The sequence below is a fragment of the Myxocyprinus asiaticus genome, chromosome 45 (assembly GCF_019703515.2).
Source record: "Myxocyprinus asiaticus isolate MX2 ecotype Aquarium Trade chromosome 45, UBuf_Myxa_2, whole genome shotgun sequence".
Classification (NCBI taxonomy): Eukaryota; Metazoa; Chordata; class Actinopteri; order Cypriniformes; family Catostomidae; genus Myxocyprinus; species Myxocyprinus asiaticus.
Genome location: NC_059388.1, coordinates 23,384,161 through 23,400,915, shown reverse-complemented (window position 1 = coordinate 23,400,915; position 16,755 = coordinate 23,384,161). Strand labels below are relative to the sequence as shown.

The window sequence follows — 16,755 nt, the reverse complement described above, 5'->3', positions numbered from 1 at the left end:
GGTGATTGCGGCTTTTGGAAAAGGTCATGAGGCATCAGTGTAGTACTCCCTGTTAATTCAGAGTATGGGAGATGGAGCTTTAACTTTTATTAAGAGATTATGGGAGAAAGATTTTAATTTGGTATTGGAGGATGGAGTGTGGACTAAAATTCTGAAAAATGTCACGTCTGCATCTAGAGATGCAAGGGTTCGCCTTATGCATTTAAGATTTTACAAAGATTTTATTGGACCCCCTCTAGATTATATAGGCTTGGTCTTAAAGACACACCCACCTGCTGGCGATGCCAATCAGAAGCTGGAGACACAACCCATGTTTTTTGGGGATGCGTTAAGATCCAAGATTTTTTGTTAAAGATTCAGAATTATTTGCGTGACATTCTGGGCACTCAAATTTTACTTTGCCCCAGACTTTGCATTTTGGGCGATGGGGAAGTTATAAATTCGGGGGACAAACATATAAAAAATTGGGTTCTGACTGGCGTGATGATTGGCAGACAAATTATTTTAAGGGGATGGATGTCAGACGGAGCGCCACCATTTCTGGAGTGGTGTGCGGAGATGGGGAGGGTGGCGGCTTATGAGAAGATGATAGATGGAAGGCTGGGGCTGGAGGACTTATTTTTCAGGAAGTGGGGTAGGTATTTGGCAGTTTTGGAGGACTCTAGGGGAAGGGATGAGGAGGGAGACATTTAGTTTTATTATGCATGTTTATTATACATTTTATTTTTTATTTATTTATTTTTTATTTTATTGTTTGTGTGTGTATTATTTTATGTGACCACAGGGGTGTTCTTTGGGGTAGGGTGGGGTTGGTGTTTGGGGAGGGATGTTAATGAGGGTTAAAAGTTAAATGTTGATTTGGTGTGTATATGTTGTTTTTCTTTGAAACAATAAAAAATGTTAATTACAAAAAATAATGAAACCTGTCTATCTCTTTGTTTCTTTCTCTTACTTTTATTCTCTCACTCTCTGTCTTTAAACTTCACCACATATACCAAGAACATTCTCAAATGTTTTCTCTCTGTCTCTTTCTGTTGAGCTTGGCGCTGAGTCCACATAAATGTCTGGATGCGATCCTCTCTAAGCATCTAGTTAGCCTAGGAACCCAAAACCATTAAAACCCTGTTCTTGATAGGCGGCCACAGTAAGTGTAACACTCTGTACTCGACAAATGTATGAGAAAATCTGCAAAAAATGTCATATATCAAAGAGCAGCAAAGAATTTGATCTTGTGTTTGATTACAGCAAGGAAAGAAGCAGAGTGCAAAACAGCTGTGTTCCCTGGGTTGGCAGTATTATTTGTTTGGTGGGATCAGATTACCTCTGGACCGCTGTGCACATTGCAACGTTTAATGTAGACAGCTCCATTGGGGGTTGAAAAGCGCAGTCAGATTCAGCCAGAGTCCTGATTAAGTTTCATCTGTGTGTGTGTGTTTTATTGAAACTGACCTCATTCCACAGATCCAGGGTTAGATGACATCAGCCCTTGGCATTCAGTCAGTGACTTAGTCGTGTCCATCTTGATTCATATTCCAGACTGTAGTCCTGTGTCTTTTGACAAGCTGAACACTGCAGATCTGTGGGGGTGTAGAGAAGGAATTTGGGTTAATTTTAGGTGTAAAAGAGTGAATCTAACTAACAAGAAATTTTATATTTCTCCCCAGAATCAAAAGAAAAATAAGAAATCACATTTTACACAGAAACTGAGGCATATTTTGAGACAATTACGGGATTTATTTTTTTCCGCGTTTGCTGCGCTGATTTTGAGGGAAAATCTGTGCAATTCTGTGGAAGGGATTAAATGTATTAAATGGAACTGAGAGTACTACACTCTTATTGGTAGCTGAAATCATCTGGAAATTAACCATAATATTTAATAAACAAACATGCAAGGGCTGGTGAATGCCTAGAACTTTTATGATTGACGCCTTCGAATAGAGTTTTCTAGGCCGGTTTTCTAGATTTCATCTAGGCCCAATTATGACATTAGTTTCATGACAATTAAGCACATCTCCCCCAAATTCTCATTACTATAATTTGTGAAAAATAGTTCTAAAGTGCATTTGTAAAGTACAATTACAAAGTATACATCATGGTAGTATTTGTTGAACTGAATTTAACTGATGCTGATTTTAATAAAACAAACAAAAAATAAAAAAGTAATGAGAATGTGAAAGTAATTTGTAATTTGTAAGTTTCATGTTACAGTAATGGGAATTTGGGGTGACTTGTCATAAAAATAATCACAATGCAATGTTTTTTGTCACAGTGTAGAAAGTGTTACTGTATATAAAGGCTTAATTTTAGTTATGCAAAATGTAATTTTTTCTTGTTCTTTTTATTTTGTTGTAAAATATGGCCTGGACATTGCTTAGTGAGATTCATTTTAAAAGTGTATGTGTGATGTATAAACTGAGAGAAAGGAGGGGAAGTACATACAGCCTTGAGAGTTCATCCTTGCTATTTATTTGTGCACATTTCGAACTGTGAAGTCTATCAACACAGCAGGCGGTCGGAACAAACGGCGTGCAACAAATCACTTTGGACAAACAAAAGAGGATCGATGATATGTTAGGGAAGACTATGTGAAAAACAAACACAGGTGTTTTTATTATTTCTGGCTAAGCAGAGTAGAAACCTCATCTCATGTTCGAGTGTCCTAAACTCTCATTTGTATTTTACATTTATGCATTTGGAAGACCCTTTTATCTAATTCAAGGTAAATAATTTTTAGCAGTTTGCTCAGCAGCTTTTGGGGAGTTTTATGTGTTAAAATGGCTTCCTGGAAACTATGACCCCCCCCCACCAATTTTTAAATAGAATCAGCCATCTAAATCTAAGCCTGACACCAAATGTTGATGGATGGAAAGTGTCACGGAGTGTGTTATAATTCCGTTCATCCCGAAGCTCTTTGAACTTCTGAACTTTAATGGGAACCCTAAATTATTATACATTCATATTACTACCACAGGATTAATAAAAACTAACCTCAATACATTTAATGGCTGAGTTTCCTTCTCAGAAAGCACTAAAAACTCTCAAAACTAAATCTTATTCTTGTTATCTTGAAAACAGTATGGACATTGATTCCATGTGGAATAACACTCTTAAAATCTTCTCTCTCTCATTGCAGATAGTAAAGCTATAGTAGATGGGAATCTGAAACTGATCCTGGGGCTGATATGGACGCTTATCCTGCACTACTCCATCTCAATGCCCATGTGGGAGGATGAGGATGATGAAGATGCCAGAAAACTGACTCCCAAACAGCGTCTTCTGGGCTGGATTCAGAATAAGGTCCCCCAACTGCCCATCAACAACTTCCACAGGGACTGGAGAGATGGCAAAGCGCTGGGAGCCCTGGTGGATAATTGTGCTCCTGGTGAGTAGACCTTTAAAAGATGGTAATACCATGGTACTTTGATATATACTGTGATCTTTAATGATCATTTACATAAGGTACCTCAGAAAATACCATTGTACTACCATGGTACACATCCAAATACCCATGGATTTACCATGGTGCCATGTCCAAAAAAAAAAAACAAAAAAAAAAATGGTAGGACCATAGAACTTTTTTGTTTGTGGATAATGGAAGTTTTGAAATTAATGAAGCCTTTGAAATTCAGTGCTCAGCTGGCACGTATTATATATGTAATAATAATATATTATATGTGTATGGTATTTGGGTGTCCACATACTTTTGGCCATTTAGTGGATATTATGGTGAAATTACAGTTTCTTGAACTCAAATCAAGTAGCAAGAAACCAACCAACCCGTTTATGTAGCTGATTTTGTACTTCAGTCCTTATGATAATTACTGTAGTGACGTCAGTTTAAACCTTTTTGAAGTACATTAAGAGTCTCCATAAGATGGACGTTGGTGACTCTGTTGTTTTCATGACCACTTGCCCTCAAATGTGTCATGGTGCATTAATCACATATGGTCTTAAATGGGAAACTTAGTTCATTAAGTTCATTATGAAGATTCAAGGGTCAGTCCTGCTCATCTGGGGTCCACAAACATGCAGAGGATGTTGATGATCTATATTGCTTCAGATGATGAGCAGGCAGTTTGATAATTGCAGTGTTGTGGCTTACAGCATATGACCTCACTGTGGAAAGACTTGAGCCAAGAAAAGAAGAGAAAGAGACAAAGATAGAGAAGTAGAGGCCTCAAAACAGGTTTAATTTCTCCTATTCAAAACAATGATTCATGAGTCAATTATCTCTGGAAAGGTTTGCAGTCATACTAGTGGAAAATCCAGAACCCTGTATAGTTCAGAGAGGGTTTACTGGGTTTACTAAGTCAATTTTGGTGGTTGTGTGTCCATCCTTGTCCATGTAATGAAAAGCAGCCTTTCTTGACATTATGAATATACTGTGTGCTGATAAGTTTGACAGCTTCAGTACATGCCCATATATCCTGTGGAGAATAGAGGGTGTATGAGGACAGAGACAAAGACTTGAGAATGAAGAATGGAGCTTTTTTTTGGGCCATTACATTGTTTCTGAGAGAAAAAACATTCAGCTTTGATTTTAAGTTGCAAAAAGTAGTATCAAATAGACTACATTGCCAAAATTATGTTTGGTTTGGCCTCTTAAAGCAATAGTTTACCCAAAAATGAAAATTATATAATTATTTACTCACTGTCATGTCATTCCGAACTCAAACCCACTTTAATTCATCTGCAGAAAAGCAGAACAAGGAGATATAATATATATATATTATTTATTTATTTTTTCTCCCCTTTTTTCTCCCCAATTTGGTATGCCCATTTCCCAATGCGCTCTAGGTCCTCGTGGTGGCGTAGTGACTCGTCTCAATCCAGGTGGCAGAGGACGAATCTCAGTTGCCTCCGTATCTGAGACCGTCAATTCGCGCATCTTATCCTATGGCTTGTTGAGCGCGTTACCACAGAGCATCCATGCACAACTCACCACATGCCCCACCGAGAGCGAACCACATTATAGTGACCACGAGGAGGTTACCCCATGTGACTCTGCCCTCCCTAGCAACCAGGCCAATTTGGTTGCTTAGGAGACTTGGCTGGAGTCAATCAGCACGCCCTGGATTCGAACTCACGACTCCAGGGGTGGTAATCAGCATCTTTACTCGCTGAGCTACAATGTCTGATTTCCAAATCACAGCAATTTATAGTGACTCACTTAAGCTTAAAAAAGCACCCAAAGTGTCATAAAGGTAGTTCATGCGACTTGTGCTTCATTTTCCATCCGATCACTTTGTATGATGAAAATACCAAAATTTGTTAGGAATAATGTACAATCAGCCAGTTTTTTATTGCAAAATAAACCCAGACAGGGTGCTGAGGGGTCTTGTATCAGCCTGAAGGGGTTCATTTTGCGATAACAACTGGCTTATGGTACATTAACAGAGCTACTAACCAAATAAATAAATAAATTGACATGAAATATTGATTTGTGTTGAAATTCTGTTATGTGAGAAGAACAAAATTGCTGAACAATTGAATTCCACCTCCGGTTTGCGTCAGTGTTTATTGCGAAAATGACCATCTGACTGCTCATTGTCCAGCTTATTACAAGACTGCTTGCCAAATAAATAAATAACTGGATATGAAATATTGATATGAGTTGAAATTATTTTATTAACTTACTTGTAGAGACTGCAGAGTGATATGAGAAGTAGGAAAGATGACATGCAACTCCTGGAGAAATATCAGACCGCTAGATAACGCCATTGACCAATCAGAATCGAGTATTCCAGAGACCCTTGTAATAAAAGACGTTATTCACTTCAAATCTAATCAAATCACTAATCAAATCATTGCTGAACTCATGCATACAGAGCTAAAATCAAATATGGCGGGTGGCGACACATCAATAGCATCAAACCTCGTTGTTTCTTAATAAAGTTTGATGTTATTGATGTTTTTTTAGTTTGATGTTATTTGTCCATGTAGTGTATTTCCTTACAAGAAATTTGGGTTTGTTAAGAGGTTAACATGTTTAGCCAAACACACACAGCGATCTGATTGTCTTTAAATGTACTCAGTTAATTGAACAGGTGAAAGGTTAAACTTGGTGGTGGGTGTAATGCAGCTGTGAACTACTAATGAATGTGTTTTTTACTCCTTCTCTTTCCAAACCCCTCTCAGACCTGAGTGTGCACTGAGGATTGATTTCACACAGTCAGACACACATTAGGTCCATTAACACTAAATATCTTTTTAAGTGGAGGACTGGAATTATACTACAACGATACTCTTATTTAGAGTGTTTCGTCAGAATGAATGTTGGGAAATACTTTTGCAGTTATGTTTTTAGCAGATGTTTCTTCCTAAGTAGTGTAATGCATGCTAGATAATTAGATTACATTGCTAAGTAATGTGTAAAGCAACATTACTTTTTGAATTTACATCATTACACTGGAATTTCTTTTTTCAAATAAGTAACACACATTACTTTTCTATTTATTCATATTTATATATTATTATTTACCGTGTTGTGTATATTTACTGACAAATACAATTGAAAACCTCTCCCTTTCCCATTATATAGTCACATAAGGAGTAAAATCCTAATCTAAGGCCATACACCACAACCACTCTCTTCAAATTATACAGTACAATACATATAGTGACCCTGAAGAGGAGTTATAACTGAGATGCTGAAAGCTGAATGTGAGAGGCATGTGATATCTCTGCATGTTTCAGGTGTGTGTGTGTGTGTTGGCCCAGGCTCTGCTAGCTAGTTAATGAGCCACTGGTCTTTGCTGTAAGTTAAAGGAAAGTGTCAGAGGCCAAGACAGCAAACATGCTTAAGTGAAAACACATGCTGCAATATGCATTTCCTGTCAGCACACACATGTCCTGTGTGCATGTGTGGAAAAGAGAATCTGTATTACAAGTGTTGTGAAAAGTTGGCATCTCTTATCAGAGTTGACACCAGATGTCTGATGCCAGAAAAGTTAGCTTTAATAACAATTTCAGTATAAATATTTTTTCAGTAAAAATACTTTGTATTGAAATCCCTCATATTTCTCTTTAGCATTTAATAAAAAAAATAAATAAAAAAAGTTTTGTCATCTACTTTTTTTTTTTTATCTCTTATTGACTTCAAAATTCTAAATGCTGGCCATGATGTCACTGTAATATTGGTAAATTGTAATATGTATATACTGAATTGTGACTGGCCATTATCCACCATCCAGTTTTTCTTTTCTTCTTTTTTACGAAAATTGAACCATACTAGAGCGCAAGAATAGGGTTCCTGAAGTAAAAATTCCATTAATTTTCCCCGCAATCCCATACCATAAATGCCACTCTTGGCAGCTATAAGTCTATTAAAAACCTCCAGGTTTATCAGTATTAGCAGCAGGAGGTGGCCATTACAGATACTTACCATATCACCGACCCAAGTTTGGGGCCACAGTCTGGTGCTGGTGGATCTTGAAAAACAAAACTGGATCAGATATTAATGCTTGGCAGTCGTTGAGAAGTCTTGCGGTTTTAAGGGTCTCTGGTTCCATTTGAACTAAACGCCTCTTGCTCTTTGAGTGTAATCCAGCATATAATAACCTAACACCATTTTTTTCACATGACTCCAGGCAGCACTAGTGTGTGTTTGCTTCAGGGAGCCTGACAACACTTATTAAAATGCTTATTTGAGATAATTTATGGTCAAGTTGAACTAAAGAACATGGTTGAATAGATCCTCAGTGTGGAATGCTGGCCCTACAGGCCAAGATAATGCTCAGATGTCCTCAGTTTACTCCCTTTTATGTTCACCATTTACATTTATGCATTTGACAAATGATTTTATCCAAAGCAACTTACAGTGCATTCAAGGTAGACTTTTTGTAGTATGTGTGTTCCCTGGAAATCGAACCCACAACATTTCTGTGGTTAGCCCTCAGCGCTACAAGTTATATAACTGGAACAGGATCATCAGTCTTAGGTTTTAAGGAAATGAGACTGTTATTTGTTCTGATGATTTAAACATTATGGAGTCAAATTGCGATGTTTCTGTTTGCATCAATCTTTTAGTTTTTACTTAAGCTCTATGTCTTCTTCTTTTATCTTTCTTTCTGTCTAAGGCCTGTGTCCGGACTGGGAGACATGGGACCCAAGTCAGCCGGTGGAGAACGCAAGAGAGGCCATGCAACAGGCTGATGACTGGCTTGGTGTGCCTCAGGTAAGAAGCATTCACTCATATTTATTAGTGCCCATGCCATTTTGCCTGATTTGAGGCTGATTTCCTTTTTTCTTTTTAATGTAGTAAGACTGGCAGTGTTTTAGACCTGAGTTGACTTTAAAGGGATAGTTCACCAAAAAATTTAAATTCTCTCATTATTTATTCACCCTCATGCCATGCCAGATGTGTATGACTTTCTTTCCTCTGCAGAACACAAACAAAGATTTTTAGAAGAATATGTCAGTTCTGTAGGTCTATACAATGCAAGTGAATGGTAGCCAGAAATCATAAAAAGGCAGCGTAAAAGTCATCCATAAGATTCCAGTGGTTAAATACATGTCTTCAGAAGCGATATGATAAGTGTGGGTGAGAAGCAGATCAATATTTCAGTCCTTTTTTACTATAAATATTTACTTTCACTTCCACATTCTTCTTCTTTTGTTTTTTGGCAATTTGCATTCTTATTGCATATCACCACCTACTGGTTGGGGCTGGTTGAAGGTGGAGATTTATACTAAAAAGGACTTAAATATTGATCTGTTTCTCACCCAAACCTCTCATATCATCTACTAAAAATGACGTTGGGACAAGTTTTGGGACCAGCTTGTTTGCAGACCACTTGGTGTTATATTTTGTTATACAAGCAATAATGTGTAACAAATAGTATGGCATAAATACTGTTTGGGGTCACTGTTTTTGCAAAGAAGTCACTAGAACATAAATTTGTGTTTGGATGATTGGGACATATATAGTGTCCATGTCTATTGAGAGAAACTGATAGCTCGTTGAATGCTTTCAGCTTGCACACTATCACTCCAGTAAGAGATGTAAAGTTTTAAGTTACGAGTTTTAATGACAAGCTGCATATTCCTCTTCCTCTCCTTGTGAATCTCTCTCTCTTCCACTCTCCACCTCTTTCTTAAGCTGTGTTAAATACCATATAGAGCTATTTCCAGATAGCTCTTAACCTTCCAGCCTAGCGTTAAATATAGCAGGACACTTAACCAGTAGGACATGAAAGACAGAACTCAAGGGAGAAGAGAGACAGTCAGACAGACAATATGTTCCACAGCTTTTAAAATAATTCAGCGTACCGCATTGTTTTTTTTTCCATAGACGATTGCTGCTTATAGATGTGTTTGGATATGATGTACACATTTTAGGTGTCTAACTATTCTGATACATCCAATTCAGGTAATGGAGAACTCTACTAATGAGCTGATGAATTGAATCCATTGGAGCTATCTAAAAAGTGCCATGCTGGTTGCCCTGAGGAGCAGGATTAAGAAACACTGCTCTAATGGCATCCAGGAATCTGAATTGTGCCACTCTTGATGAAACGCTCTCATGTGCAGAGCAGATGTTTCAGATTGTGCATGGAAATAGACTACATTACTCTGCCCCATAGATTAGCCACTATGTAACCCTTGACCCTGTCATTTTAATGGATCTGAGTCCTCACGTTGCCATGTTTCATCCAGGTGATTGCTCCAGAGGAAATTGTTGATCCCAATGTAGATGAACACTCAGTGATGACCTACCTGTCTCAGTTCCCCAAAGCCAAGCTCAAACCTGGTGCCCCACTGCGCTCTAAAACCCTGCACCCCAAGAGAGCCAAGGCCTATGGACCAGGTGAGACTGATAGATTACGACAACCGTTAACACAATGACTAACGTGAATGACTGATTACATGATATGATAACTCTTACATTTTCTCAACCAACCTTGCATCTACCTTTACCTCTACTTCTGCCTCTACACACATTACGTCTACCTCGATCTCTGCTTCAACCTCCACTCTACATCTTCCTTTACCTGTACTTCTGCCTTGACTTCTGCCTTTGTATCTACCCCTTCCTTACTTTTTTCCTCTCTGTAGGTATTGAGCCCAGAGGCAATGTGGTGTTAAGGCCAGCAGAATTTGTAGTGGAGACTGTGGAGGCGGGGCTTGGAGAGGTGTTGGTGTACATAGAGGATCCAGAAGGTCACACTGAAGAGGTCAGCATCAATCATCCTCTAATTTATCAGCTTCTTTTCTTTCGTTGTTAAAACAATGTCAAATACAGTATTCTGTTATTTATGATATACAAAGAACATAGGAAATGAGCTAAATTACTCACTAATGTCTTTTTTCACAGGCCAGAGTAATTCCCAACAATGACAGGAACAGGAGCTACTCTGTGGTCTATGTCCCAAAAGTAGAGGGTCTGCATAAGGTACCAATAAACCAATATTATTTATTTATTATTAAGCAATGCACAGTGGGTTTTCTTGTCTTTTTGCTGTGATTTCTTTAAGATTTATAATTTTCTAAATGGTACACTTGGGCCTTGAAGGCAGACTGAACAGCTTTGTATGGTTTAACAAAATGAGCTTTGACTGAGATGGATAAAATGCTGTGGTTTTACAGAGAGGTATATTTCTGTCTACTTCTAGGTGAAGGTGTTGTTTGCTGGACAGGACATTGATCGGAGCCCTTTCCTAGTAAATGTGTCTAAAGCTCTGGGAGACCCAAACAAGGTGCAGGCCCGTGGGCCAGGTCTGGAGCCAGTGGGCAATGTGGCCAACAAACCCACCTATTTTGACATCTACACAGCAGGTATTGTTAGACTGTATCACATAAAAATAAATAGACGTTTTGCAAAAAAACTAAACAAAAAAAATCTTGCAAAAAATGTATTTTAGCATTTAAAGGGATAGTTCACCCAAAAATGAAGAATCTCTCATCAGTTACTCACTCTCATGCCATCCCAGATGTGTATGACTTTCTTCCTTCTGCAGAACTCAAACAAAGATTTTTAGAAGAATATCTTAGCTCCGTTGGTCCGTACAATGCAAGTGAATAGTGACCAGTTCTTTGAAGCTCCAAAATCACATAAAGGCTACACAAAAGTAATCCATAAGACTCTAGTGGTTAAATCCATGTCTTCAGAAGTGATATGATAGGTGTGGGTGAGAAACAGATCAAAATTTAAGTCCTTTATTACCATATATCTCCACTTTAACTTTCAAAATATGAAAGAAAGGGAAAGTAGAGATTGATAGTACAAAAGAACTTAACTATTGATCTGTTTCTCACCCACACTTATCATATCACTTCTGAAGACATGGATTTAACCACTGGAGTCATATGGATTATTTTTATGTGGCCTTTATGTGACATTTGGAGCTGGTCTGGTCTGGTCACCATTTACTTGCATTGTAAGGACCAACAGAGCTGAGGTATTCTAAAATGATTTGTTTTGTGTTCTGCAGAAGAAAAAAAGTCATACACATCTGGAATGGCATGAGAGTGAGTAACTGATGAGAGATTTTAGATTTTTGGGTGAACTCTCCCTTTACAACAGAAATGTACTGTATTTCTGCTATACTTAAAATTGCGTCACTGGCTGCTGCTACATTTGAACTTTGACATAAAAAATACAGTATGTTTATATTATTAATTCTTATTATTTATTCTATTAATTATTAATTGTAATTATTAAATATTAATCTTATTTCATATATGATATAATGTTGTGTGGTACTGTGCCACATCGCTCATACAGTATATAATATTGTATATCATATCATATTATGTCTTATCTTACTTTTGTAAGTGGTTAGTCATTTTACTTGTTTTGATAAGCCTAGTCTTTTCCAACAGTTACAGATGCTCCATGTTTTTTACCCCTCAGGTGCCAGAGCAGGTGATGTCAGTGTGATTATTGTGGACTCTCAGGGCCGTCGCGACACAGTGGAGATAATTCTGGAAAATAAGGGTGACAGCGTTTTTCGCTGCACCTACAGCCCCATTCTGGAGGGCCCTCACACTATATATGTGACATTCGCTGGCCAGCAAATACCAAGAAGCCCATTCACTGTCCACATTTCAGAGGGTGAGACTGCATGTCCTCATTTCCTGTACTCTGAGAGACTATGTTTTACACTGTAATGAATTAATTGGGATAATCAATAGCTTTACCTCTCATCAATTCATTCATGTTTTCATTTAGCTGATTTAAAGGCCCTGACTTTAAGGGTCCTGTCTGTACTGGAGTGTGTGACACTACATGCATACTCACTAGACAAAAATTACTGTATTTAATTCCAAGTTCTACAATGTAAAATTTTACTTGAAAGAAAGTTGTTATTGAGAGGCTTCTGATAAGCCAAAGGTCACCTAAAGTAATTTTGCTGTGTCATTGTTGGATGCCGTTTAGACAGAATTTACAAATCAAAATGTTAATTACTTAACACTGAAGCCATTAATGCTCCAAGAAAGCAACAGGTGCATTCCTGCCTGAAATGTAGGCAAGAAAACCACATCACTGTTTTTTTTTTTGCTGCATTAAAGGCTGACATTTATGTGGAGTGATACCATGTCCTAACCAGGTGTGACGTAAGCTTCTAGTGACAAAATAATTTGTCTGTTCATGCTACAAAACGTGACACAACCACAACCAATCAGAACATTTCTGATGTTTAATATACAGTTATGAGGAGCAGAATTTTGGACCAATGAGATATAATTGTGAGCGGGGCAACCCAACACATCATCGCACAAATATAAACCGAGTGACCATTAAAATGTCCTGTCATTCGTCGCTTGACGCAGTTTTGGCTGGTTAGAATAAAAACTTTTATCTTACATCTTTTGACTCGTCACACCTGGTTAGTGCATGGTTTGAGTGGGATTTTTTTTAAAATTTTTTTATTATTTCTAAAATGTCGTTCTAATTATGCACCTTAAGAGCTTTTTAATTTTGTTGACTTATTTCCCTCTTCTAAAGACTCTAGTTGTTTTATTGACAGCATGCTAATACTGGACAACACCCAGAGAGACTTTCTCTGTGGTACCAAATGAAACAAGGTTGTTCAGTTCGGGCTCTGAGTGCTCAGGGGATGATGACGAAACGCTTTATTGTGTTTCCTCTCTCCTTTCGCCTGTGTGTGTCATTCTAGCTCCTCCGAGTGGCCGGCAGATCAGCTCTCCGGTTCACATAATCCCTCAGTCTATATGCACACCACCTTCAGAAAAGGCCAAGAAAGTGCCTCCCCCAACACCACCCAAACCCAGGCGACCAAGTTAGTACGGGCCACACTGGGGGCGTGGCTGATGACTGCTCGAGCTTGGTCCCCTCCCTCCTGTCTCCTCCCCCATTTCCCTCACCCTGAATGTATCCTCACAGGCACGCCACCTCTGGCTCGTTGGCATGCGCTGGCGCTTTGCCTTCTATGGCAGTTAAAATCAACATAAAGCTGAGATACACACTGCAAAAAAATAAAAAATAAAAAAATAAAATAAAATTCCTTAATCAGTATTTTGTTGTATTACAGTTAAAAATATTTAAATATTGTTTAAACAAGATATATTTACCTGAGAAGAAAAATTGCATGAGATATTAAGAATGAATTAATCTTGAATTAAGTATATTTTTCTTATCCCAGTGGCAAAATGTTTTTGTCTTGTTTTAAGGACAGTTCTAACAAAATTTTGTGAGGCTTATGTAAAAAAAAAAAAATTTTTTAGACAATTTACCTTGAATTATGTTAATTTTTCTAACCCCAATGGCAAATTGTTGTTTTAAGCCTAAATGTAACAAAATTTTGTCAGGTTTTTCCTTAAAACATCTTATAAAATTTAGGCAGGTTTATCCTTAAAATAAGACAAAACAATGGGGTGACAAAAATAAACTTTATTCAAGAAATATTCCCTTGAAAAAAATGTTTTTCTTCTCAAGTAATTTTATTTTATTTTAAGGATGTTTAGATATTTTTACTTGATAAACTACAAAAAATACTGATTAATTATTTTTTTATTTTTTTTATTTTTTTGCAGTGTAGACAGGAAGTGACTGAGTGAAAGTGTGTGAGAGTGTGTGATGTGAAGTGAGAGTGTGAAGAAGAAAAAGAGGTGCTGCTGCTTGTCTTGTCTTAACTCATGCAGAAAAAAAGATCCACTTTAAGTGGTGGAAATGGACGATCACCTAACAAATGCTCAGGATCTCTTTTATACACTCTTTTGAACACTTTTGACTGGATTGTGCTCATATTTTTGAATCCAAATATTAATCCATTATCCAACCAGTTAATAAGTAAATTAACAAAAATAATAAACTAGATTAAATAATTCACAGTAACCTGAACTTCCTTTGAACTTATTTTATCCCTCATGATTTTTAAAGTTAAAAGTCAGAAGTTAAAAGCTGAGATGCCAGCACTTTATATGGCATCTGAGAGCTACTGTCTGAGTGAACGTCTAGGTGTATAACATTATCATCCTCATCCAATTGCATCATCATCATCATCTGTGCAGCCGTTTAAATTCAATCCTGGCCATGTTGCTCCATAAATACTAACTCAGGAGAATGTGAATGCTTTGATTATCTGTGTCCTTTTTAACATTTAACATTTTACATGGTTCCTTAACAAAAACATACAATGATGTAACTGTCTCTGTAACCTTTTCAATTATTTAATTAACAACCAATTGCTAATGGTGTGATCTATTTTTCCACATTTCTAACTTCGACCAATTTTTTAATCTAGCATTCGGAAAAACAAAGACTGTGAACAGATTTTCTTTGATCAGAAAGAGAGAGCTTTTCTTATGGGTTTTCCCAGATGGTTTAATAGAGATTGTATTTCTCTAAAAAGAGCTCATTAGTAAACTTGCTGTTAAGCACCATGATACCCAGCCAGTAAGCTGCACATTTATAGTAATAATAGTAATAAAAATAGTTTTATTTGATTTGAATACTGTTAAATTCTGGTAGTACACTTCACAGCTGGTTCTTGTATCTAATTGCAGAAACTGTTTATTTGAAGTCTTTTTATAAGCTCTTAAAAACACTGATCTGCCTGCCTGTTGTTTTCATAATGGGGTTGATGGATGTGTTGGCAGTGGTCTTCATGTGATTGCTAATTGCTTTGTGTCGTTATCATGGACCTTTGAATGAAACATTCATTCTTTGACTGTTTTTCATTGTCCAATACCTTTGGCTGTGTCTATATGGTGGTCCATGCATAGCTCTCCTAAATGCGTTACCATGTTAATCTGAACTAACTCTTGACAACTTTGTCTGCATCTATGATTCATTTGTGTCTGTATTTGCCTTTTTGCCTTCTGTGAGATGAATAATTTTTTCCTTCTTTGTAGCAAGTAACCCAAATGCTTGTCGGGCCATCGGGCGTGGCTTGCAGCCCAAGGGTGTGCGCGTGAAGGAAGTGGCCGACTTTAAGGTGTACACAAAGGGAGCGGGCAGCGGAGAATTACGCGTCCAGGTCAAAGGGCCAAGTACGTGTTTTGAAATAAGCAACAGATGCTAAAAGGTTTTATATACATTAATTTAATCAACATATTATTTCAAAGTTAGTCTGGAGTTAATATTTGTAAAAATGTGTGTGTTCAGGAGATGGTGAGGAGCCCGTCAAGGTGCAAGAGCTGGGAGATGGCGTGTATGAGTGTGATTACTACCCCATTTTCCCAGGAAAATACATAATCACCGTTACTTGGGGCGGCCACGCCATCCCCCGCAGGTAATGGCGTTTACACACTATTTTACACACCTATTTACAGAGGTACAGGCCAGTCACTGCAATGCATTATTAAAGCAAATATTGCAAAATGTGTTGACCAAATTAACAGAATGTGTCACCATATAGGTATTTTACTTGAGACATACTATGTATCTGCTTCATTGTGCAATGAGAATGGAATAAACAACAATTTGTCCACAGAAGCTAGCTGTAAATGTAACAAAACCTCTCTTTGGGTGCATTTTGGGGCATCCTCATTTGGAAAAAGAAAGATTAATAAAAATATTAAATAATGTTTTTTTATTCTTAAAATGCAAAAAAAGTGTGGGTTGGGGTTAGACTGTAATAAAATCAAAAGATGTCTATGGTGTGTCCTGATTTACAGTTGCAATCAAAATTATTCAACCCCCCTGACCAGCAATACATTCTGGTGATGTGAAATAAAACACATCAACTCAAACCTCAGTAAACAGTCAAAGCAAGTTTTTAATACACATTTGAGTGATTTTGAGAACAAAGTGTTCAGTTTACCCACATTTTAAAATAAAAAATAAAAAATTCTCTCCACAAATGTCATGTCAAAAATATTCAACCCCCAAAGTCAATCATTTGTGGAGCATCCTTTATCCTTAATAACAGCATATAAATGTTTCAGGTAAGTGTTCTCAAGCTTCGGACACCTCTCTATTAGAATTTTTACATGTTTCTCATGAGCAAAAGCTTCCAGCTCATTGACATTCTTTGGTTTCTGTGCTGCCACTGCTTCCTTGAAATCCCAACAAATGTTTGCAATGGGATTTTAATGATGGACTGAAAGGGCCATTTAAGGACATGCCACGACCTTTCCCTGAACCAGATTTTGGACAACTTGGATGTATCCTTGGTGTTATTGTCTTGCTGGAAGGTCCAGTGATCACCGAACTTCAATTTACTCACTGAAGGCATCACATTTTTCATGCCAAAATGGCCTGATACCTGAAAGAATACATGGTGTCAGTCACATAGTCAGGATAGCCGTTTCCTGCAGCCGCAAAACACTCCCATAACAGGACTGACC

The 16,755-nt window shown here is 37.5% G+C and overlaps 1 protein-coding gene across 3 annotated transcripts in view; it reads left to right on the top strand.

Moving 5' to 3' along the window:
* LOC127435478 (filamin-C-like) overlaps positions 1 to 16,755 on the top strand; it is a 73,577-nt gene that overhangs the window by 27,692 nt on the left and 29,130 nt on the right. For 2 of the 3 annotated variants that reach the window (XM_051689017.1, XM_051689016.1), the window contains exons 2-10: positions 3,134 to 3,382; positions 8,079 to 8,176; positions 9,658 to 9,808; positions 10,057 to 10,175; positions 10,316 to 10,393; positions 10,614 to 10,776; positions 11,855 to 12,055; positions 15,319 to 15,456; positions 15,572 to 15,698. In XM_051689017.1, coding sequence (XP_051544977.1) covers positions 3,134 to 3,382; positions 8,079 to 8,176; positions 9,658 to 9,808; positions 10,057 to 10,175; positions 10,316 to 10,393; positions 10,614 to 10,776; positions 11,855 to 12,055; positions 15,319 to 15,456; positions 15,572 to 15,698 — 1,324 coding nt within the window. Of the gene's footprint in view, positions 1 to 3,133; positions 3,383 to 8,078; positions 8,177 to 9,657; positions 9,809 to 10,056; positions 10,176 to 10,315; positions 10,394 to 10,613; positions 10,777 to 11,854; positions 12,056 to 13,121; positions 13,245 to 15,318; positions 15,457 to 15,571; positions 15,699 to 16,755 lie in introns of all 3 variants that reach the window. The other variant, XM_051689015.1, reaches the window with a different exon arrangement.